General features: G+C 33.6%; 1 protein-coding gene across 1 annotated transcript in view; it reads right to left on the reverse strand.

Moving 5' to 3' along the window:
• Positions 1-23,781, reverse strand: part of beag (IC cytokine homolog beag) — a 109,746-nt gene that overhangs the window by 55,151 nt on the left and 30,814 nt on the right. The window contains exons 7-11 of the mRNA XM_090379778.1: positions 22,838-22,952; positions 18,882-18,949; positions 18,280-18,323; positions 13,687-13,850; positions 9,734-9,891 (exon numbers count right to left, since the gene is read on the reverse strand). Coding sequence (XP_090235904.1) covers positions 9,734-9,891; positions 13,687-13,850; positions 18,280-18,323; positions 18,882-18,949; positions 22,838-22,952 — 549 coding nt within the window. The remainder of the gene's footprint in view (positions 1-9,733; positions 9,892-13,686; positions 13,851-18,279; positions 18,324-18,881; positions 18,950-22,837; positions 22,953-23,781) is intronic.

Here is a 23,781-nt window from a genome sequence, read left to right on the forward strand (position 1 = left end):
GAGGCAAATTGCTGCTGTGGGTAAAGGGGTGGCTGAGGGGGAGAAGACAGAGAGTGGTAATCAATGGACACTGCTCGTCGTGGACTAATGTTATTAGCGGAGTCCCTCAGGGCTCAGTGTTGGGTCCATTATTGTTTTCTGTATTCATAAATGATATTGATGATGGCATATCAAGCTTAATGTCCAAGTTTGCAGACGATACAAAGGTAGGCAGGGTTGTCAAGGACACTACTGACACTATGCTGCTGCAACAGGATCTGGAAAGGTTGAGCAGATGGGCTGAGAGGTGGCAAATGAAGTTTAACATTGACAAATGTAAAGTACTACACATGGGAAACAGCAACCCCAGAGCAACGTATCAACTCTGTGGTATTGCACTGACAGTGGTAGAGAATGAAAGGGACCTGGGGGTGGTTGTGCAGGCAGATATGAAGTTCTCTGAGCAGTGCAGACGGGCTGCAAGAGTAGCTCATGGTGTATTGTCAATGATATATAGGAATTTTTCTAGCAGGGATAAGGAGGTGATTATTCCCTTGTATAAGGCAATGGTCAGGCCACACCTAGAGTACTGTAGACAGGCCTGGAGGCCTCATTTCAAGAAGGATGTAGAGCTGCTGGAACGAGTACAGAGAAGGGCAACAAGATTAGTGAATGGAACAAAGGGGTGCTCTTACGAAGAAAGGCTTAAGATTTGCAAATTACAGTGTCTGGAGACTAGGCACCAGCGAGGTGATCTGATAGATTTGTATAAAGCATTGAATGGTTTGAGCATGCTCAATGCTGATGGGATTCTTCCTCTCGCTCAGAATAAGCACCTGAGAGGGCATAAATTCAAATTGAGGAAAGACAGATGTAGGATAGACATGCGGAAATTTGCCTTTAGCCAGCGAGTGGTTGGTTGGTGGAACAGACTTCCATCCCTTGTCGTGGAAGTTGATAGCCTAAATAAGTTTTAAGGCTCACAGCTGGACAGGTATTTTGAACGAACAGAGGGGTGAAGTGGGAGTGGTTTTTTTTTTTTTTTTTTTTTTGGCTGATGCTGCATAAGCTTGCTTTCTTGCATCAAATGCCTGTACTAATGCTAATGCTAAAGAAAGAGTAGCGGAATCCAAATGAGAACAATGCGGGATGAAAAGGGAATGACAGTACTGAACTTCGAAGAACAAAAGGAAAGATGGAGGAGAATGTTGAAGAACTTTATGACAATTTAAGCATGTACATGTGGAGGAATACGGCACTAGAAGAACAAGAAAACATGGAGAAGGAAATATCTAAGGATGAATTCAACACAGCCTTACAGTCCCTTAGCAATAACAAAGCACCAGGAATTGACAACATACCTGTAGAGCTTTTAAAATACAGTGGAGAAAATCTGAAGAAAGCTTTATTTGAACTGATAAATATGATATACAGGAATGAGCATTGGCCAGAGGATTTCTGCACATCAATCATAATCCCCATACCCAAAAAGATGTCACTAACAGTATGCCAAGACTACAGAACTATAAGCCTTATTATCCATGCATCCAAGATTCTGCTGAAAGTTATCAAAGTTTGTATGGAGAGTCATATTGAACAATTTCTGGATGACTCAGTGTGGTTTTCGCAGAGGCAGATTGATGAGAGATGCTATTGGAACATTGAGAGTGTTGGGTGAGAAAGTGTATAACATGGGAAGAAACCTCTATGTGTGTTTTGTGAATTACGAGAAGCCGTTTGACAGAGTAATCTGGAGAGAACTGTTTCCATTGCTTGAGAAAATCGGATGCAAGAAGAAGATTATTGGACTGATCTATGACTTATATAGAAGACAAAATGGGGTGATAAGAGTGAGGGGAGAACTAACAGAAAAAGCTAAAGTTAAAAAGGGAGTAAGACAGGGATGCTTACTTTCATCTGGTTTGTTCAATGCTTTTGCCGAAATGATAATAAAGGAGGTACTCGGGAATAAGAAGTGGTGGATTAAAATATGTGAAAAGTATGTACAGGCTATTTAGTTTGCAGACGATCAGGCCATACTAGCAGGATGAACAGTTGCCCTGCTATGCTGCAAAAAAATGATCAAAAGATTAAATAAGAAAGTGCTGAAGTATGGAATGTAGATAAACGTTATGAAAACTAAGGCAATGACGATTGGTAAAAGGTTAATTCCCTTCCAAATTGAGATCGATGGAGTAAGATTAGAACAGGTAGAGCACTTTTAGTATCTAGGGCAGTTATTTGCACACGACATTTCATATCAAACTGAGATTCAATCCAGAATTGCAATGGCAAAACAATCTTTCAAGAATAAACTGTCCTTCATTACACAAAAGATGTCACAAGAAATTAGGAAGAAGATAATAAAGACATATATCTGGTCAGTGGCACTATATGCAGCAGAGACATGGATTCTAACAAAGAGAAACAAAAAGAGGCTTGAGGCCTTTGAGATGTGGTGCTGGCACAGGATGGAAAAAATTACATGCACCAAGAAAGTGTCAAATGTGGAAGTATTAAGATGTGTCCAAGAACAAAGGAAAATTTTAGGTAGAATAAGATCAACTAGACTAAAATGGGTGGGCCACTTGATTCAACATAGTGGATTGTTTCTGGATGCAATGGAAGGGGCTGTGGAGGAAAAAAGCCCTAGGGGTAGACCAAAAAAAAAAAAAAAAATCGGGACATTGCTAGATGAAGCACATAAGAAACTGCTGTACAAACTGGAGCAATGTGGCATTAAGAGCAAGTTACTGCTATGAATTAAGTGGAAGAGAGTGGTTATCAATGGCCACTGCTCTTCGTGGACTAATGTTATTAGTGGAATTCCCCAGGATTCAGTGCTGAGCCCATTGTTGTTTTAAATATTTATCAATGATATTGATGAAGGTATATCAGGCTTAATGTCTAAGTTTGTAGATTATACAAAGATTAGCAGAGTGTTTAATGACAGAAATCAGGATGAGCTACTGCAACAAGATCTAGGAAATTTGGGTCAATTGGGCTGAGAAATGGCAGTTGAAGTTTAACATTGACAAAGTACTGCATATGGGTAGCAGCAACCCCAGAGTAACTTATCAACTGTGTTGTGATGCTACACTCAGGGTAGTGGAGAATGAAAAACACCTGGGAGTAATTATGCAGTCAAGTCAGAGATGAAATTCTCTGAGCAGTGCAGACATGTTGCCAGGACAGTTCATGAGGTTTTGTCAATGATATACAGAAAACTTGCTAGCAGGGATAAGGAAGTGATTATCCCTTTCTTTAAGGCCACGGTTAGGCCACATTTTGTGTATATAGGTCTGGAGGCTTCACTTTAGGAAGGATGTAGATCTGCTGGATCAGATGCAGAGAAGGGCAACAAAACTGGTGAAGGGAAGGAAAAGGCATTCTTACCTAGAAAGGCTTCAGTTCTTCGAATTGCAGCATCCCAAGACTTGGCACTTGCAGGGAGATATGACTGAGGTATTTAAAGTCTTGAATGGATTGAGTAAGCTGAATGTGAATAGCATTCTTCCACTCGCTAAGACTACGCACATGAGGGGGTATAAATTCAAGTAGAGGAAGGATGGTTGCAGGATAGATGTGTGGAAGTTTGCCTTCAGCCAGCAGGTGGTTGTTTGATAGAACAGGTCAGGTCCATCTGTTGTTGTGGAAGTGGATGGGTTGAATAAATTCAAGGAAGAACTAGACAAATTCTTGGAGGGTATGGAGGGGTGAACTGCATAGGTTTTTTTTTTTGGATGATGCTATATAAGCTTGCTTTCTTGTATCATCTGCCATTAATACTACTACTACTACTAAAGCAGTTATTAATCAGTCCAAAACTAGATTTTGACCAGGGTAAGAGTAGAAAACTTACTTCTTATCCAAATGGTAGTCGAGCTTCTGATCTGCAGCCCAAGCTATCTGTCGCAACTTTTGCCCATCTCTGATAAAATCTGATGGTTCTATTGAAATTTCACCTAAAAATAAAGCTGACTTACTAGCATCCTACTTTCTTCTAACTCTTGTACTGACAACCTTGGAAAACCACCTCTTACCATTCCTAGTACACTTCACTCAATGCCTCTTGTGGTCTTCTGTCAAAAGGATATCAGAAGAATTTTGAATAACCTTGATGCTGAGAAAGCTTGAGGTCCCAATGATATCTCTCCACTTGTTCTCAAAGCCTATGCTACTGAGCTTAATCCTGTTCTGTGTTGTTTTTTTACACTTTCTTATTCCACTGGTGTTTTTCCTTCTGCTTAGAAATTTGCTAATATCCAAACAGTTTCTAAAAAGGGTGACAAATCCCTCCCATCCAATTATTTTTCCATTGCACTTACTTCTAGTCTTTCTAAACCAACTCCTAAACTATCTTGAAACCTTCCATCTGATCAATGAGCACCAATATGAATTCCATTAGTGTGTTGATCCACTGGTGATATATTGGCTTATGTTATGGACGAATTTAAAAGAAAAGTTTGGAAATTCAAGCAGCTGCTCTTAACATTTCAAAGGCTTTTGAGTGTGTTTGGCATAAAGGTCTTTTATATAAACTTCCGTCTTATGAATTCCTGACTGTTTTTTGCTATTGGGTATCCAGTTTTCTCTCTAACCCAGTGGTTTTCAAGCAGTGTACCACAACAACATTCCAGAGTTGCCACGTGATTTGGGTTTAAGTTACTTAAACTTATTATTTTTAAAAATTTATATGTTTATTTCATTATAAAAAGGTGTACAGTATCTTTTTAATTTTGTGGTGATCTTTAATTGATATTTACTTAGTACCTCTATATAAAGAATAAAATTATTATATACTGTATATATATATAATTTATATAATGAAATGTAATTTTTATAATTATATTATTGTAATAACTATCATATAACATATATTTTTTAATATTACATATATATATAGAGAGAGAGAGAGAGAGAATCGGATCTAACAGACAGAAAATTGAGTATTGAATAGATTGAGTACGGGTGCTGCAAAATAAAATAAATTACTTAGGGGTGCCATTATTAAAAAAGGGTTGAAAACCACTGCTCTACCACTCATTGCAAATAATGGATAATGGCAGATGGCTGTCTATCTTGTAAATTCTTCAATAATGCTAGTGCTCACGAAGGTTCAGTTCTTTCTCCCACTCTTTTCCTGTTGTATATTAATGACCTTCTTCCACTGACTGGAAATCCTATGCATAGGATTACTGATGTTATCACATTTCATTCCATCTACCAGTTTGAGAAACTTTGTCTTGCACAAACAGCTTCAACTCCTCAAAAATCCATTACCAATTCCTCAAATACTGATCTCCAAGTAATTCTACAGTGGGGTAAGGATAACTATATTAATTGCAATCCTTCTAAAACTCAATTGTGTCTTATAGTTAACAAAAAGGATTCTTCTGCTCCTATGCTTATCTTTGACAAACCTCAGATATCTAGACAAGATTGTAAATTTCTATTAGCAATTTCCCTGACTTCTAACCGCTCTTGGCATAATACATTACAAATACTTTACATTACAAATACATTACAAATACAATACTTTACATCTAAAAAACTGCATTTCTCTTCTGCTCTCTGTATTACCTTGCTTCTAAATGTTCACTCTGTACAAATCTCAAATCCACAATACCATGGAATATTGTTCCCACATCTGGAGCAATGCCTCGCAACCTCTCTCATACTGCTAGATTCCATTCAAAAGATGGCAGTTCAGTTAATTAACAGCCCATCTGTTACAAAGTCTCTCTCCACTCCCTGTCTCACAGATGTTCTGTTTCTGCTGCATGCCTTTTCTATAGATACTTCCATGGGTGCTGTTCTTCTGAAATGGCTTCTTTAATTCCCACACCCTTCCAAACCAATCCGAACATGTGCCGCAACCAGGAAAAATCTACTTACTTATCTACTTCAAACTCACAGAACCAACTTTTCTTCTTCCTCGTTTATCCTTTCAACTTCATTTTCTGGAACAATCTCCCTTTACACTATTTCCTGAAATTTATAATTTACAAAGATTCATGTCTAATGTCAACAAGTATCTTCTTTCATCTTCAACCCAAGCACACTACTTAAGTACTATAAGGTTCTAATAGCTTTCATGTTTGGGGTTTTCATAAATGTGCATGTGCACACACTCATAATAACGAATCCCTAATTAAAATATTTCTAGTTGAGGGTAAATATTTATTGACTCCATAGAATGGCCACTGTACACTGTAGCCGAGTGGTCAGGAGTGGGAGTTCTGTGGCACAAGGTCTTTGAGCAGCCCAGGGTTCAATCCCCTGACTGCTAAATACAGTCGATCTGCCAGCCTGCACTGGACTAGCAAGGCAGATTATGGTTCATTTCCCTCAACATGAATCACTGAGGAGGCTTCCATCCTGCAGTGGACTGATAATGGTTGCAGTTTGCCTTTTTACTTATTGATTGCCCCCAAGTATGTTGCTGCATGTGCAAATATAATTTTTCACAACATGCCTTAATTTTTAAGTGACATTTTCTCAATATGCAATGTTTGACAATATACTTCCAGGAGTGAGTCAATTTAAAGAAAACCACATGTTAAATGCCTTTAATATATTTTGTAGCATCCTCTATACCATCAGATTACTTCTTGTTCCAAGTGCAGAATGCACCTGGCAATATCATGCTACAGGAACCAGCCACTTTTATATTTAAAACCAAAGCATTACTTAGTGAATTTTTTAACCAAATGATCCAAAACTTGTACACAATGCTCCTTATTCACTGTCTTACCTGGTGGATTCCCAGAGTGTCATTGCCAGTAAATTGTAAAGTGCTGTACTACAACATTGTGAAATCCCACTGGAATTTGATTATTTTCTATTCTTTTGGGTAGTTGTTTAATTCCCTGACACAGTAGAGCACTCTTGGCATCCACTTTAACCTTCTCTGGTGGGCTCTGCAATGAGAGATATATTACCTCTGGCTGCTAAAGAACTCTTTAGCAGCCATGTGATACTGCAGGCGATGGGGACATTTGAGTTGTAAGTTTTAATCTTGTTTTGTGTTCTTGGTTGCATATGTTTATTTTGTATAGGCAAAGTTTGCAACTTGTCTTGTTGACTAAGTTGAGTTTTCCTCAGCATCTTGTAATTTTTTAGTAGTATTAATTACTAATTCTATTATTGTAAATTTTGTATATAGTTGCACTCAGCTTCTTTAGTTCCATGCTTTTCTTTGTAAATAGTTAAACTCTTTATTTGTTGATTATGTTACTTATATTTTATACAATTGTGAAGTAGACAGGCCCTCGACTTCTCAGGCAGCCAAAAAAATGGACGAGAGGGAGCAGCCAATGAATTCATTTAAGGAGGGTAGCAGACTCACTCTTTCTCCTCTACTACTAGGGAAAAGAACATTCTAGACCTGATCATCACCCATGACACAATAGGGCTGACAGTACAGGAACCAGTAGCAGGAAGTGATCATGGAGTTCAACGGTGGATAATGAAGAGAGAGAGAGAGAGGTAGCAGTAGTTAAAGGCAAAGAAATGGGTTATAATTACAGGAAAGGAAATTATGACAGCTTAAGGTGCTACATGGCCTCTTTTAACTGGGTAGATATCTCACAGAGAGTGAATACAATTAAATTATAGTATACCTTTAAAACATTCACAGAAGTCTTGAATGCATATATACCATTAAAAAATAATCCACGAGGAGGATTCTAAGTAGGATGAATAATGAAGCTGCCAGATTACTTGAACAGAAAAAGATAGCATGGAAAAGTTATAGAGCAATAAAGAGTACTAATGCCTATAACAGTTACAAATTGATCTGTAATAGTGCCACAGAAAATGTTAGGCTGGAAAAAAGGCAGATTATGAGAAATCACTGGCAAAGAGTGGGGATAAGGAATTCTTCACATATATAAATGCAAAGAAGAGGAGGACAAACCAGATTGGACCCTTATGTAATGGACATGGGATAGTATTTGATATCCCAGCTCATGTTGCAGATGAACTCAACAGTTACTTTACATCTATATTTAAAGAAGAAAAACCCTTTATGTCAAAGAGAAGTTATGGGAGTGAAGTTGAAAAATATGTAATTAATGATACTGAAATTTCACATGATTATTTAATGAAAAAACTTTTGAGCCTACAGGCAAGTAAGCCCCCTGTGGTTGATGGCATATACCCTATAATTTTAAGGGAGGCAGCAAGCGAATGCATTGAACCATTGAGGCTAATTATGAGAGCATCACTGGACTCGGGAGAGATTCTGTTGGACTGAAAAAGTGCTCATGTATCGCCAATACATAAAGGCGGATCCAAGAGTGTAGTGGGAAATCACTGACCAGTCAGTCTAACTCCAGTAATAGGGATAATAATAGAGGCAATGATAAAGGATGGAATTCAGAATCATTTAAATAGAAATGGGATTCTGAAGGATACACAGCATGCTTTTGTTAAGGAAAAATCATGTTTAACAAATCTGGTTAGCTTTTTTGACAGGGTCACTCACGAGCTGGATTTAGGGAATAATTTTGACATTGTTTATTTAGATTTCAGCAAAACATTTGACTCAGTCCCACATGAGCGATTACTTTATAAGCTTGTAAGTTACTTTATATGGACCATAATCTGCCTCGCTCGTCCAGTGCGGACTGGCAGAGCGACTGTATTTAGTGGTAAGGGGACTGAACCCTGGTCTACTCAAAGAGCGTGTGCCACAGCATTCCTGCTGCTGACCACTTGGCTACAGTGTACAGTGGCCAACCTATGGAGTCAATAAGTATTTACCCTCAACTAGAAATATTTATAGAAATGGCTAATGCAATACCTTGCAATTACTATCTGATACAATACCTTTGCTTTGCAACAAACAAAATGACTGTAATCAAAAAATATCTTACAAGTTTCACTACAAATGTTACTTTTTTTAAGGTGATGCAGTTTTTTTCTCTGCTGCTGTATGTGTATGTGTGTGTACACACACACACTTGAATACTACTTTTAAGCCTATGTTCTATTTTTATTAAATTTTCAGTTGTGATAATGCTGCAGTTATGCAGCATTAATGCTATTGTAGGATTAAACAATTAAATATTATATGGGCATTAATATGTTTGGTCAAAATCCCGATTGATTTTTGTTTTGCAATTGGTAGTGAAATTTTTTTTTATTTTTTTTATTATTATTTATTTTTTTGGCAGGAGGCATTACTGGTAATTAAGGCCTAACTAACTGGCTAATCATCATTGTTCTAGCAGTTGTTGATTCGCCTATAGTTCTATGTTAACAATTAACATGAACTCAAGTTAAGAAATATATAAATGTAAAGTCTGAAAAGATTAGAGGTTTAAAGTTAGAGGAGAAAGGAAAAGGGATTCTCCTATAATATTTTCAAACTTTACATTTATATATTTCTTAACTTGAGTTCATATTAATTGTCAACATAGAACTATAGGCGAATCAACAACTGCTAGAACAATGATGGCTAGCCAGTTAGTTAGGCCTTAATTACCGGTAATGCCTCCCGCCCAAAATACAAAAAAAAAAAAAAAATTCACTACCAATCACAAAACAAAAATCAATCAGGACTTTGACCATATATATATATATACACACACACATGTACTTATTCCATACATGAAATTAAGAATTAGAAGAGTTCTGCAAGTGAAAAAGGTTTTAACAATATTTAAAGATATTAGTTTTTTTTTTTTTATTAGAGTGAAATATAATCAATGGATCTTATAATTTTAAAAAAAATTATTAAATTTACCTGTCATCTTGAACCTTGGGTTGACCTTTTTCATCTTCTTTCACTTTACCTTTATCTTTTTTTTTGCCTCTCTTGTTATGCATTCCTTGCCTGAGATATGACAGAATCTGTGTTAGCTTGTTAATTACAATGTCATTCGTTGTGAGAGTTGTTTGAGCCTAAGAGAAATTTAATATTTTAAAATGAATATTTCATATCAAAAATTCAATCAATAAACAGTATTTCTCTACATAGGGAAATAAAAAAGACACGAAGGAAGCAACTTTAAGTTAAACAAATAATATGTAGGGTAATATAAAGTAACTCAAGCAATTTTATCACTACATCTTTATAATTGCTTGTTTGAGTGCTAGAATATTAAGAAATAATCACAGAGAATAACTGCCACATGCATATACTGCAGTGAGTCCAGTGCAGTATATGCATGTATACTGTAGTATGTTAGAATAATCAATCAATTCATAACAAAGAAAACATCTTTGGATGTTTTCTTTGTTATAAATTGATTGATTATTCTAACATACTGCTAATATTAATAGCAAGTAATAAAAGTACACACAATTTGCTTATAAATTATTATATCTACTAATAATTAGTAATTTAGTTATTGTATTAATGTATCTATTTTACAGATTAATATTACCCAGAATCCAGAATGAATAACATTTAGAGATCACAGAAAAACGAATGATAGGAATTCAGTATGGATCTATTATAAATTGAGTTTTATATATTGGTTTTATAAATAGAGAAATTGTGCTCAAAGAGCATTGATTGCTCTTAAATTCAAAATTATTTTCACTCAGGACAAATTTAAAACAATATCAATGGCAATTTCAGCTCTTCTTCTAGCAAAGATGCCCACTAAAGCATTATGTTGCCAAGTTGCCAATATGCTAACTGAAGTGTGACTACATAGTTATAAGGAAATTACTTGCTTACAACTCTTTGGACTCTTCTCTGTCCAAAGAGTTGTAAGCTGCATTAAAATTTGAAGTAGAACAAAGATGCACTGATTTAGAAAGTGTCCTTCTATACCTCCATAATCCGCGAGAGGATGAAGAAAATCAGGATCACAAAGCAGAGCTTCTCTTTCAAGAATTATTTATACTCTAGTTCAAAGGCTTTCCTAAACAGTGGATTATCAAGAAGACAGTACTGAGGTTAAAATTACTAACAACACCTCTGCATCTTCATGCATGAATGATCAAACTAAAGAAGGTAAAAATAAACCACAAATGCTTTTGATGAAACAAAAACTAGAGTTTGTCATCAATAAAAAGATTGCAATCCCAAAAAAAAAAAAAAAAAAAAAATCGTTTGATAATTTTGAGAAAATCAAATGATTTTCTCAAAAACATCAAACAAGAGATGAAGATTATCTGAAGAGGAATAAATTAGAAGGAGATATTTGAAATTGTATATCAATACCAACATTACTATTCTTCTAACAGGTGTCGATTTGGAACAAGCTTTCTCTGCTGTGGTAATATTTTCATGAGGATCAGCAATGAGACTATAGATGGATTCTGTTTCTAAGCTCTCATTTTTTAAAACAAAGGTATAAAATAACTTTTGTGTTTTTTTCCATTTGTTTTTTTTTAAATAATTATTTTTTAAATAATTAAATACAATTATATCAATATAACTATATAATATAGGTGCAAAAACACCATAGACAACTCTTAAAGGAAAAAAACTATGATAGGTAGTGCAATCAATACATGGTAACTCGTGAAGGATGAGCACAATGAGATACAGTTGAAATGATGCTTTTTACACTATCATTTTTTACTTTAAGAGTTGTCTATGGTGTTTATACACCTATATTATATAGATAATTATAACTCTTAAAAATATTATGCCCAGTTGCATTTAGTCTTATTTATATGATTATATCAGTAAACATGTTAATTTCTATCAGAATGAAAATTTAATTTTTCTCATATAACTTAAATGTTTATATATTTTTTACCCCAAATAAATAATTTGTTTCACATACCTTTTCAATTTTTGTTATGTAAAATACTGGTATTATGCACAAAAAATACCGAAATACCATTTTGATGCAGTACTGCAATCACCAGTGACAGCACCAGAATGCATCTTTCCAGATAATTATGCATTTTAGGTTCGTTGCCTTGGGGATTCAGTGCCACTGATCCAAATTTAAAATGATATGAACATGTAGAAAGGATGCGAGAAGGGAGATTAACTAAACAGCTATTTGAATAGCAAATGAATGGTAATAGTCCTAGCAGTAGACTAAAAGGAAGGTGGATCGAAGGTATCAAAGAAGCATTAAAGGAAATAGAGCTTACTCTGGTTACAGCTGAAGATCTAAGAGGAAATAGGATAGTAAAACAGAGAATCACACACCATTAATCCAGAAGAAATAATCTCTACTATCATATATTTGATGTCCAGTGACCTGGACATCAAATGGGTAAAACATTTGGATGATGATGCTGTAGAGGTCTCGTGAAAAAAATATGAGATTTAAAATTTTTTCATAACCAGAAATAAGCTAGTTTTGGAACCAGTAAATATGTTTTTATAGATAAAATTTGGATAGTACAATTTTACAACGAACAGATGGTTATGAGAAATTATCCTTTTTAAGAAAAGTTTCTGTAGAAACAACTTGAACAATATGCTTCATAGTGCATAAGTATTTGATATAATCATCAAGTGTCATTATGTAGGCTCAATAACAAACAGTTAGCAACTAACTGCCATTCTTAACAATCATTCACTGTGCTGACATGCTACTAATAAAACAGAATGTAATATGATTTCATTTGGTAGCTCAAGAAATTGATATCTTGGTGTGTGTTCATTTCTCTCACAATTCTAACAGTGCTGTCTTATAAACTGACCCAAATTCATTTAATCTAACCTGGTATACTGAAATTTAAGTGACCTAAGTGATATTAAACTACATCACTGAATAGCATAACATCATCATATAAGACATTAATTTTTGCAATGCTATAACAATACAGGGGATGATCAAAAAGTTCCTAGATTGTCCCACCACACAATGCAGATTGTTCACTGTATTGGAGATTGTAAAATAAATTTTTTTTCCTGGGCCACAAATTAATTCTATGAATATTTTTGCCCACTACTTAACCGATGGATGCAGTTAGTGCACTCAAAAACCTGTACCACTATGACCATAGACAAAAGAGAAAGAAGGGAAATATATGCCCAGCTGCCACACTTATTTTTTTAGAATCAGCTTCTGGTGAATTTGTGCAAATAATTTTTTTTTTTTTTTTTTAACGGTGTTAGAAATGCCTTTTATGAAGTCATATTTGGTAGATCTACTAATTTGAGACTGATAATGAATTTGTGCAAAGAGAGAGGTTAAAAAGTTCTGGGCAAATCATTACATTTAAAATTATGGAAAATTAGGACATTTAAGCATAATAAAAAAAAAAAAAAAAAAAATTTTGGGATGCTGGGACAAAACATTTAAAATTGGATGCCTGGTTAACCTAAAGTAATGAGGATAATCACAGCTAACTTGAAAATGAATTAGCCATGGTTAACATGGTCAAGCTAGAGTACAGGGTTTATATTATTATTATTATTAGCTGTATGGTGCAAAGAAGCCTGAGGCTTATGCTGCACCAGCTGAAAAAAAAAATTTCTGAATTATCCTGAGAGAGAGAGAGAGAGAGAGAGAGAGAGAGAGAGAGAGAGAGAGAGAGAGAACAAGAGTCGGAAGTAGAAGGGAATCGCCAAGAAAGAGAAATATTAACCCCAGAGAGCCTCTGGGGCTAATATTTACATAATTAACATATTATCTGCGACAAATGCGTATTGAGTGCATGTTGAAGCTTAGATTTTCTTTCATTCAAAAAAAAAAAAAAAAAAAAGGTTCATATTTAGTATGAAAGACATATCAACTATTAATTTTCCATTTTTTTCCAGAATATTCTTACCTCAAAACTTGGGCAATCTGCTTTACTCCTTATAAGTGTGGTAGGAATGTCACTTTCAGCATATTCATCTTCAAGGTCTATAATATATGCCATACGTCCTGGTAAGAATAACTCACTCCTTTCTATATGTCTTCCACGAAACACCATTCGAAATACATTCCTTCCTGTATGGGAAATTGAAAAAAAACTTTAGTACTGGGCTGAGATGCTGAAAAGACAGAAGACACTTATTGATATTGTACCTGAATTTCTGCAGATTGTAATTTTCAGGAAATACACTGAAGGAAGGTTGTTCCAAAGAACAGAAGTAGACGAAATAAATGAAGAATTTCTGTTCAGGGTTAGTTCTGTGAGTTTGGAGTTAAACAGTGAATGGATGTTGACTAATGAGGGCACATGTTCAGACTGATTTGGAGGAGAGCAGTGGAATTAGAGATGCTAATACAAAAGAACAGTGCCAATGGAAATATCTACAAAAAAAAAAAAAAAAGGCACAGAGAGAGAGAATTTGTAAAAGATCAGTCATAAATTAACCTGACTGCACTCTCTTGAATAGAGTTTAGGAGAAAGAGGATTTCAGGACACAATCCCAGAATTGGAAACAATATTCCATGGGAGATTTGAGATTTGTATAGAGTAGCTGAAAGAAAACTAACACTGAGAGAAAAAAAGAAAAACCCACTTTTTGATGTAGAAGAAGCAATATTTGAGATATGTTTATGCAAAAAAGAAAAGCAAAAAGTAAGAAATCGGGGTTATTTCAAGACAACAAAAATAAGCATGGGAACAGCATTTTTTTTTCTTATTTTTTTTTCTGAGCAATAAGACAGGACTCAGTTTTAGAAGGATTGGAGTTAACTAAATTTTCTTCACACAACTGAGGATTTTGTTCTTCATTGAGGATTCTTGATTATTAAAGTTGAAGCTGTTTGGTTTGGTTTTTTTTTTTTTAGGAGCATTAGCAACTAAGGCTATATTGCTCTGGGATATGCGGTGGTCATGGGCTCGAACCCCGGTCTAATCAAGAAGCGTGTGCTACGCACTGCTGCTCCTTCCCACCCGGCTACGGAGGCACTTAAAGTTGAAACATTTGTGCAGAGTAGGGTCCTTCAAAGTGGAAGGAGGAATATGGTGTGTTATCTTCAACAAAATTATGTAGAGGATTTCTAGCCAATAGAACATGGTCATTAATATATAAGAAATATTAATGACACAGTACTAAGTACTATAGGTTCTAATAACTTTCATGTTGGGATCACCATAAAAAAATAAAATCAATAATAAATTATAATATGTACAGTATCAATATATATATACAGTGCCTTATCCAGAAAGCTTGGGACTAAAGGCTTTCTGTATTTTGGGTTTTTAGCAAGAAACATTGGTATACATGTGAAATAAATAATTAAAAATCTTTATTAAGATTTACTTTATCTAAAAAGTGTTAGTAAATATAAACTTTAATAATACTATAATCAAATCAACCAACTAAACAGCATTTTATGGGATCACTATAAAAAAATAAAATCAATAATAAATTATAATATATACAGTATCAATATATATATATATATATACAGTACCTTATCCAGAAAGCATGGGATTAAAGGCTTTCTGTATTTTGGGTCTTTAGCAAGAGACATTGGTATACATGTGAAATAAATAATTAAAAATCTTTATTAAGATTTACTTTATCTAAAAAAGTGTTAGTAAATATAAACTTTAATAATACTATAATCAAATCAACCAACTAAACAGCAGAATATAAAAATTAAAAAGTTTATTTACAAAAAAAGAAATACAGTACATATAAAATCCAAAAAATTAAGCATACAATAAAAGATACTAGAGCCTATATAAGAAAAGTATACGAATCTCTTAAATATCAGTAATTTTTACAATAAACATTAAGTCTTTCAATATGTATTAATACATGCAGTGCAATCTTGATATTACACAGCTGTCGGGAACATCTTTTAACACCAGCTCTATAGCTTGAAATAAATTTACCTAGGTTTTTCTAATTTTAATATGAATATGCAATTACCTAAAAAAAGCATTTTTAGGTCATTGCATATTCACACTCACTCCCCTTCATTAGGTCATTGCATATTGACACTCACTCCCCTTCATTAGGTCATTGCATATTGACACTCACTCCCCTTCATTAGGTCATTGCATATTCACACTCACTCCATAGGATTGCTGTGGGAGCAATAAGTGCATATCATTTTATTGTCAGAAAGTTTGTGCAAACTTTCCATTTGTGTAAATTTGTTCCATAACTAACATATAAACATGTTAGCTATTTGTTCCATAGCTAACATGTAAACATGTTAGCTATGGAACAAATATGCTTGTATTTATCTGTTGTTTTCATCACTGAAAGCAAAAGATAAATAAATTTCATTATATCTATATTGTGACATAGGTCAGCTTTTGCTATGTCAGGTATGCTGTCCGCACATCACACTACAACCCTATCAACTGCCAACACAATAGGGGATCTCACTGTAAAAGTTTATTTGTCCTAAGTTTCATTTTTCAGCCGTTTGGTATCAAATATCTGTTTGCAAGTTGACATATTTATTCCAAGTTCTCCCTTCATGAGAGTGGTAGTGGTATGGGAAGTAACTGTTATGTGACACCATAGCTGTTGACTGATACTACAAAGTAATTAATTATAGAATTATAATTAAATTAATTACAGAATAAATAAAATGTATTAACATTCAATACTGCAGTTCTTTTCAGAAAGATGTAATTATTATAAGCTTCTTTCAATATATGATATATAATCTGTGTGACATTAATGTCATACAAATTGCACGACATATTAATACTTAGCAGAGCTGGTTGGTAGTGCTTTCTGAAATCAGACCAATTGTGATGCAAAGCTTTAACTTTAAAATATAACCAATGATTGCAGAGAAAAGTTTTAACTTTAAAAAAAACATACTCATTTCCATTATATTACAGTAAAAAGCTTCATTTCTGTCTAACAAGTATCCCTTCATTACATAAATTCCAGAGCACACTTTGCATTATGCCTTTAGCAGTTTTGCCATTCTACATGTGATAGCATAGCTTTGTAAAGGATGTCACATGCTGTTGTTTACAAAACTTTATAACTGAATATAACACAAGTAGAATAGAATAGAATCTTTAATTGCAGCAATGATAGACATACAATTAGTCCTGTCACGGCATGGTGGTGCCAGGGGTTAGTAGTAGCTTGTTTCCTATAAAAATTTAACTGCTAATTGAAAGAATACACCACACAAGGGAATTTAGCTCAATGGTCTGCATTTGCAAACTGCTGCATTAACTGGTTTTTTCTCTCTCTCTCTGAAGTACAGAGTTTGCTGTTGGTGTCAACTGTAAAATTTGTGTTCGCCATAAACCACATTATTTTTTTATATTCCTCTTCCAAGTCATGATCACTGGCATTATAGCTGAAACTGTGGCACAACATGGCATGGAATATCAGAATTGCACTGTATTTAATAGGGATGTTATTTGTCATCCAATCTGTCTCTCACATTTTCTAATCACCACCAGAAAAGAATTTAAAAAATTATTTTTAACCATTCACATCAAGGGATAAAAAACATGGATTATCCAAAAATTTGTATTTTTTTTTTGTTTTTTTTTTTTGCTTGATTTTCACTCTCCTTTTAATTCTGTTTATTTTATTTATTTATTTATTTATTTATTATTATTATTTTTTTGATAGCTGGGTATCCTCTTGGATCATTAGTCAAAATTCATTGTTGTAACAATGCAGTATTTGTCACAAGAAAGTGCAGCTGGCTTTTTTGTATGTAAACAGCCCTAACTGAAATTAATTAACTGGCCTAAAGGGATGTATGTTGTATAGAGAAACAGAAGTTGAAAGCTTCCTTTTATACCAAGATAAAAACTGGACACATCAATTTGCTGTGAAATATAGCCATAACCAGGGTGATTTATGACAAAAGGAACTTTCACCATAATCTCTATTAGTAAGCGACCATACATCATTGAGGAAAGGCAGTAGATAGGGGTGGAAGTATGAGCAGGACAGCAGATAAAATTCAGTAATTTACACATTTATTGAATGTAGTTACTAAAAGGAAATAAGAAAATTAAATAAAAAGAAATATCATTTATCAAATAAGCACAGCAGCCATTCAAATTTGAATGGCTGCTGTGCTTTTGCTATGTCAGGTATGCTGTCCTCACATCACACTACAACCCTATCAACTGCCAACACAATAGGGGATCTCACTATTTTTGAATAGTGAGATCCCCTATTGTGTTGGCAGATGATTATCAGTCTACTGTGGTCTGATAGACAGGTGAGTCAAGTAATACTAGCACAGCATCACATAACTATATTAAAAAAAAAAAAAAAAACACCTGATTTTGTCAAACTTCTGGATTTCAGGATTCTGAATACAAGGGTCCTATACTATATATTATATTTGTTTAAATAAAAATTCAATTCTGAAACATTCTGATCCTGCCTTGTATTTACTAAAGTCTAAACATATTTTTATTCATAAAATATAGTAATATAATTTGTCACACTGCACTAACTCACAGACTCACCCATTCTTGTTCTGAAGAATATTTCCTCTTCTCCTTCTTTATCCCTAAAAATCAAAAATAAAATGTGGCTGATAAATATAATTAAACTAAATTACCATATATTCTCAAGAACAATTAAATTAATTTGGGGTAGATAGGAGTTAATCAATCCAACAATAAGAACTGAATCAAAATTTATAAATTATGAATGCAGAGAAAATTCTGTGACACCAAATAATTTCAAATACATGAATGTAAGTCAATACTTCAAAAAGATGTTCCTCTTAAAAATACAAACAAGAGTCCAGAAAAAAGCTGCATTACTGAATTATATTTAGTAATGCAGAGCTTCTACAAGGATAAGCAATTGTAATTGCTTGATAATCAAGCAATACATTGAAAAAAATTGCATAAAAACTTAAAACAGTGAAAACTAGCGGTAAAAGATTTATTTATTATAAAAGATAAATATAATTTATCTATATATATAATTTATAGATATATAATTTAGATATATCATATAGATATATAATTTATCTATATGATAAATATAATTTATTATAAAAGATAAATATAAATAAAAAATAAAAGATAAATATATTTATTAAGTGTTTTTTACTCACTTATGCTTAAGAAGAACTCTTTCCAGTTCTTCTTCTTCCTTTTCCTTATTTGATATTTCACTTCGTACCTATATGAAAAGTTTAACAAAATTATACCAAAAAGAAACAGATTAGGTGATATATGCATTACGTTGCATGCCATGTGCATGTGATAAATTTTTAATAAATTAATTGAATTTTTCATTCTGCAATTAAAAGAAGTGAGAAGTAAATAAATAATTAACTTTTTGCAAATAAATTAATAATATATAAAATATAATTGTTTTCATTTGTATTTCACAAATAATATTCACTTAAATTATCTAATGCACTTTATTAATTTACTTTTGGATTTTAATAAAAATTAGTATTAATAAAGGCTAAAAGAAGCCACACTTTTTCTGCAACAACAAAAACTTGTACATGCAAGGTTTTTGAAAGTGAAACACAAGAGTGCTTTAAAGATTGAGCTGGAATTTTATTTTTTACAAAAACATATACATTATACCACAATGACCAAACTTATTACTTGTTTCCAAGATACTGCTCTATACCAAAGTTTTTGTGCTATCACTGTGGCAAGGCACTGATACAAACAGCATAGGAAGAAATAGGCTGTCTGTATAGAAAATATATGATACTGTGCTTTGGTTCATCATCTGTAACTTCAATTTCTCTCCTTTCTGATGCTCTCTGATTGTCTCAAACAAGTAATAATCACTGGAGATGAACTCCCAATTGTAAAGTGGGTGGTTCAAAAATTCCAGCCATCACTGTCAAAATTTCTATATGTAGATTTGTGTCATCATGCAGAAGACTGACTCCCTTTGATAGTTCCCAAACCTTTTCTTGCAAACTGCTGTATGCACATCATCAAGAAGCAAGTTTCTGTAATACAGAGCATTAACTGTTACATGATATGGCAGAAAATCAACAAGAATCAATCTTGCTGAATCCCAAAACCCAGTGCAGGCACACTTTCTTGAACATTAATCTAAAAATAATTGCTTCTACACTTCAAATTACTTAAACATACTTTTGAAATAGATGAATTAAATTATATAATGTTGCACTAACTCATCTCATTTCTAAAATCAGCTCTTGAATATGACAAATGTTCATATCAGTGACAGGGTCTCTTTCCTACACTGTGCAGTGTAGGAAAGAGACCCTGTTTCAGCCAGTTTATCTTCTAATAGAAATTTGATGACATAGTGCTGTTTTACACTCAGACTAAAAGATTCCAATACCACATTGTATTGCTTCTAATAGGTATGCACAGAGGGCATGGTTGCATATCAGGGACTGAGAGTAGTATTCAGTATTCCCACCATCTGCATGAAGAGGGTTTTGCTAATCCGACGACCAAACTTTCTGTTAAAAAAAAAAAAGGAGAGTCTAAGCCAATCTTGAATTACTTTTGTATCTCTTACTAGAGCAGAGGTTTCCAAACTTTTATATCCTGTGGTCCCTTTAAAGCATTTCATAATTTTCATGCCCTCCTTCCAAAACAAGTGCAAATAAACAGATCTAACAAAATTTAGCTATGAGTATACATACTTTTATATATTAATATTGTATTGTATTTTATTGTATTATAATGGCCACATGGTGCAAGAAAGCCTATGGCTTATGCTGCACCAGCAAAAAAAAAAAAAAAAAACGACTAAAACAATGATAAAAAAATAATAATAAATAATAATAATTAATAAAAGAAAAGGAAATTAAACCTATTATCCTATGCGCTTCCCTGACCCGAAGGCACTATCCAGATGACCTTTGAATTTCCCCAAACTGTCAGCCTCTACCACCCATGTAGGCAACTTATTCCAGTAATTTATAACTCGCTGGCTAAAATAAAACCTCCTGCAGTCCAATCTAAACATTTCCCCCCCGTAACTTGAATTTATGTCCCCTAGTTCTAGCATCATTTATAATTTTGAAAATTTCGTCCTAATTCATTTTATTGATCCCTCTCAGAGCCTTAAACACCTCAATCAAATCTCCTCTAAGGTGTCTAGTTTCCAAACTCTACAACCCACATATTCAAAGACTTTCTTCATAAGGATGCCCTTTTGCCGATCTCATCAGGCGAGTTACAGTCTTTGCACCCTTTCAAGAAGTTTGATGTCTTTCTTTAGGTGCGGTCTCCGTGCTTGAACACAGTATTCCAAGTGTGGTCTAACAAAAGCCTTATATAATGGGATTATCACGTCCCAATCTCTACTTGAAAAAGTTCGATAGATCATCGATAGGACACCATGGGCCTTCCTTGCAACCTGTTTACAATGCTCAGAGAATTTCATGTCTGACCGTATCGTAACTCCCAAGCCCCTTTCCTCCAGTACTGGGTTCAGTTGAACTCCACCAAGTGAATAAGTTATTTTGGAATTACTGTTTCCCGGGTGTAATACCTTACACTTTGTTGGATTAAAGCATAGCTGCCATTTTTCTGACCATTCCTGAAGCCTATCTAGGTCTCTCTGAAGAATATACTTCAATACATTTAATCTCAATTGAAATAAAATATTATACTTTAATAGATTTAATCTCAAATGGAATAAAATATGCTTCATACCTGGATTAGTGGATGGTTTGTCTGAATTATGTTAAAAAAAGTGCTTTATAAAAACATGTGCCCCTATAAAAATTCAAGTCCCCCCCCCAAAGTGTAATCTCTGTACTAGAGTAACAGAGAACGCAAACTGGAAAACCACAATGATGAATACAGATATACCTCTGTGGTTTACATACAGTAGTTCTAACAGGCAAAAGGCTGTGATTTAGTTAAAGAGAAGCATTATTTCTGAAACTGGGAAAACTGGTATGACATTTTGTATTTGGTTTAACTGATATGAGTCTTTTTCAGAATCTGCAGATCAGCTACACAAGCATAAAAACTTTTGATTACAGTTACTGATGTCTCCTATGCAATAGTTGTTGCCTGTCATATGTTAGCTTGTGACCAAATGACATTAGCAAAAAAAAAAAAAGAATAGGCTGTAGAATTCCAAGAGTTTAGAATTCTTATAAGATCAAAAGTTAATGGATGACAATTTAATCTTGAGTAGCCATCAGCTGCATGTAGCAAAAAAAAAAAAAAAAAAAAAAAAACATAGCTTCTGTGATGAGGGAAGCATCTTTAAGCAATGGTGAAAAGCTGGTTGTTTAAGGTTAGCAAATGAAGAGAAGCACTTGTTCAGCTTTCGTAAAAAGTGGAAAATAAAATACAGAACACTTACATGTTCAGCAAATAATCACACAAAAGATGGCAGTTGACTGATAGCATTAATCCTCATTAAGTATAAAGGATAATTATAATCAAGACAATTATGCGAAAAAACAAAACAGTAACCTGTTTTTTTTGTTCAACTTGAAAATTTTCTGTAATATTCTTTAACTGGTAGTTTGTACTATATATAATTAATGGCTTTCAGTGGGCAAATTGACAGCAAAAGTAATTTTGTCTAATGAACTACATAACATTCTCATAAAGCCACTGTTGTTATTTTTTTGGTGGTGGTGGTGGCGATGGTAGTAGTTACATTTTCTTCTGTGGTTGGGGTTTTTCATTATGTGTCCTAACAGTGGTGAAAGTGGACTCTGGTTTTTTATCACTGGAAAAAATATTATTAGTTTCATTAAAGTATTTACTCATAATAGTTACACATTCACTGATAAAAATAAGAAAGAAAGGCGAAAAATCTGTGAATGCATATAAAGATTGGGACCTTGCTAATGCCTCTTCCTATGAATATTCACAGGTGCCACCCACCTTACAGCTCTGTAATGTAAATCTTACAGAAATTTCTGTAAAATACTGTGGAGTCTATAGGATAGATCTCAATTAGTAATGTTTCTTTTTAAGAACATACTTTTGAACTTATAGTTGAAAAGTATGTCTAAAGTCAACTTACAAAAAAAAGACAAAAAAAAAAAAAAAGAAGCTATATGATAAAGCACACAGTAAGACATACCTTTTGCAATAAAGCGTAATCCAGACCTTTCACCAAGTGAGTATGCTCCATGTCACCACCCAAAAATTTGGATTCTTGTATCATTTGACGACGGCGTTCAGCAGCATCCAAGCCACTAAAAAGAAAGAAAAATATAATTTGAAAACATAAACCCTTACAATTTATTTATTGCAACATTTGTGGCAACTAACAAAGGGAAACTATTTCAGGATCAATTCATTTTCAGAATTTAAAATAAATCTGAAATTATTTTTGATGACCGTGTATCATATGAACATGTGCTGTTCATAATGGTGGTTTAAAGTAAAATTACAGTAAAACCTCACTAATTTGCAATTAGACTGCTTTTTTTGTTAATTTTTAAAATTTTAATTTTAATAATTGCATTTTACGATTTAGACTACTTTTTTAATCTTTGTTTTTTTATATATGTATGTATTAAAAGAGTAAGCAGAACAGATATTTTTCCTAAACATAAATTTAATGATATAATTCTGAACTACTATTAAAACTGCCTGTATGGATAATTAACATTTTGGAAAGGCCTGTGCAGAAACAGAGAAAGATAATGATAATGCAAGTTGTAAGAAATGGACAAAAAAATTAAGTCTTGAGAATAATGGAATGAATGGATGTATGAAAGTTATAAAAGTATGAGAAAGTATAGTAATCTGGAAGCAATATGAAAATATAATGGCTTTGAAGCCAGTAGTAAAAAAACACTGTGAACAGGCATGGAGGAGAGTTCTGAACATACATTATCAAGATTAACAGTAAAACTCTCAGTAACAGAATAAATGTTTCACCAAACTAAATAAATAAAAAAAAAACAAAAAAAAAAAAACTTTCTTTAGTTATATAAACCCTAGAAGGAAGGGGATGAATCAGATTTGTCACCTTGATATCGATGGTTTGACTGTTGATGAACCTGCTCAAATAGCTAA

Source organism: Mastigoproctus giganteus, chromosome 1, assembly GCF_048544385.1.
Source record: "Mastigoproctus giganteus isolate SK-2022 chromosome 1, ASM4854438v1, whole genome shotgun sequence".
NCBI lineage: Eukaryota > Metazoa > Arthropoda > Arachnida > Uropygi > Thelyphonidae > Mastigoproctus > Mastigoproctus giganteus.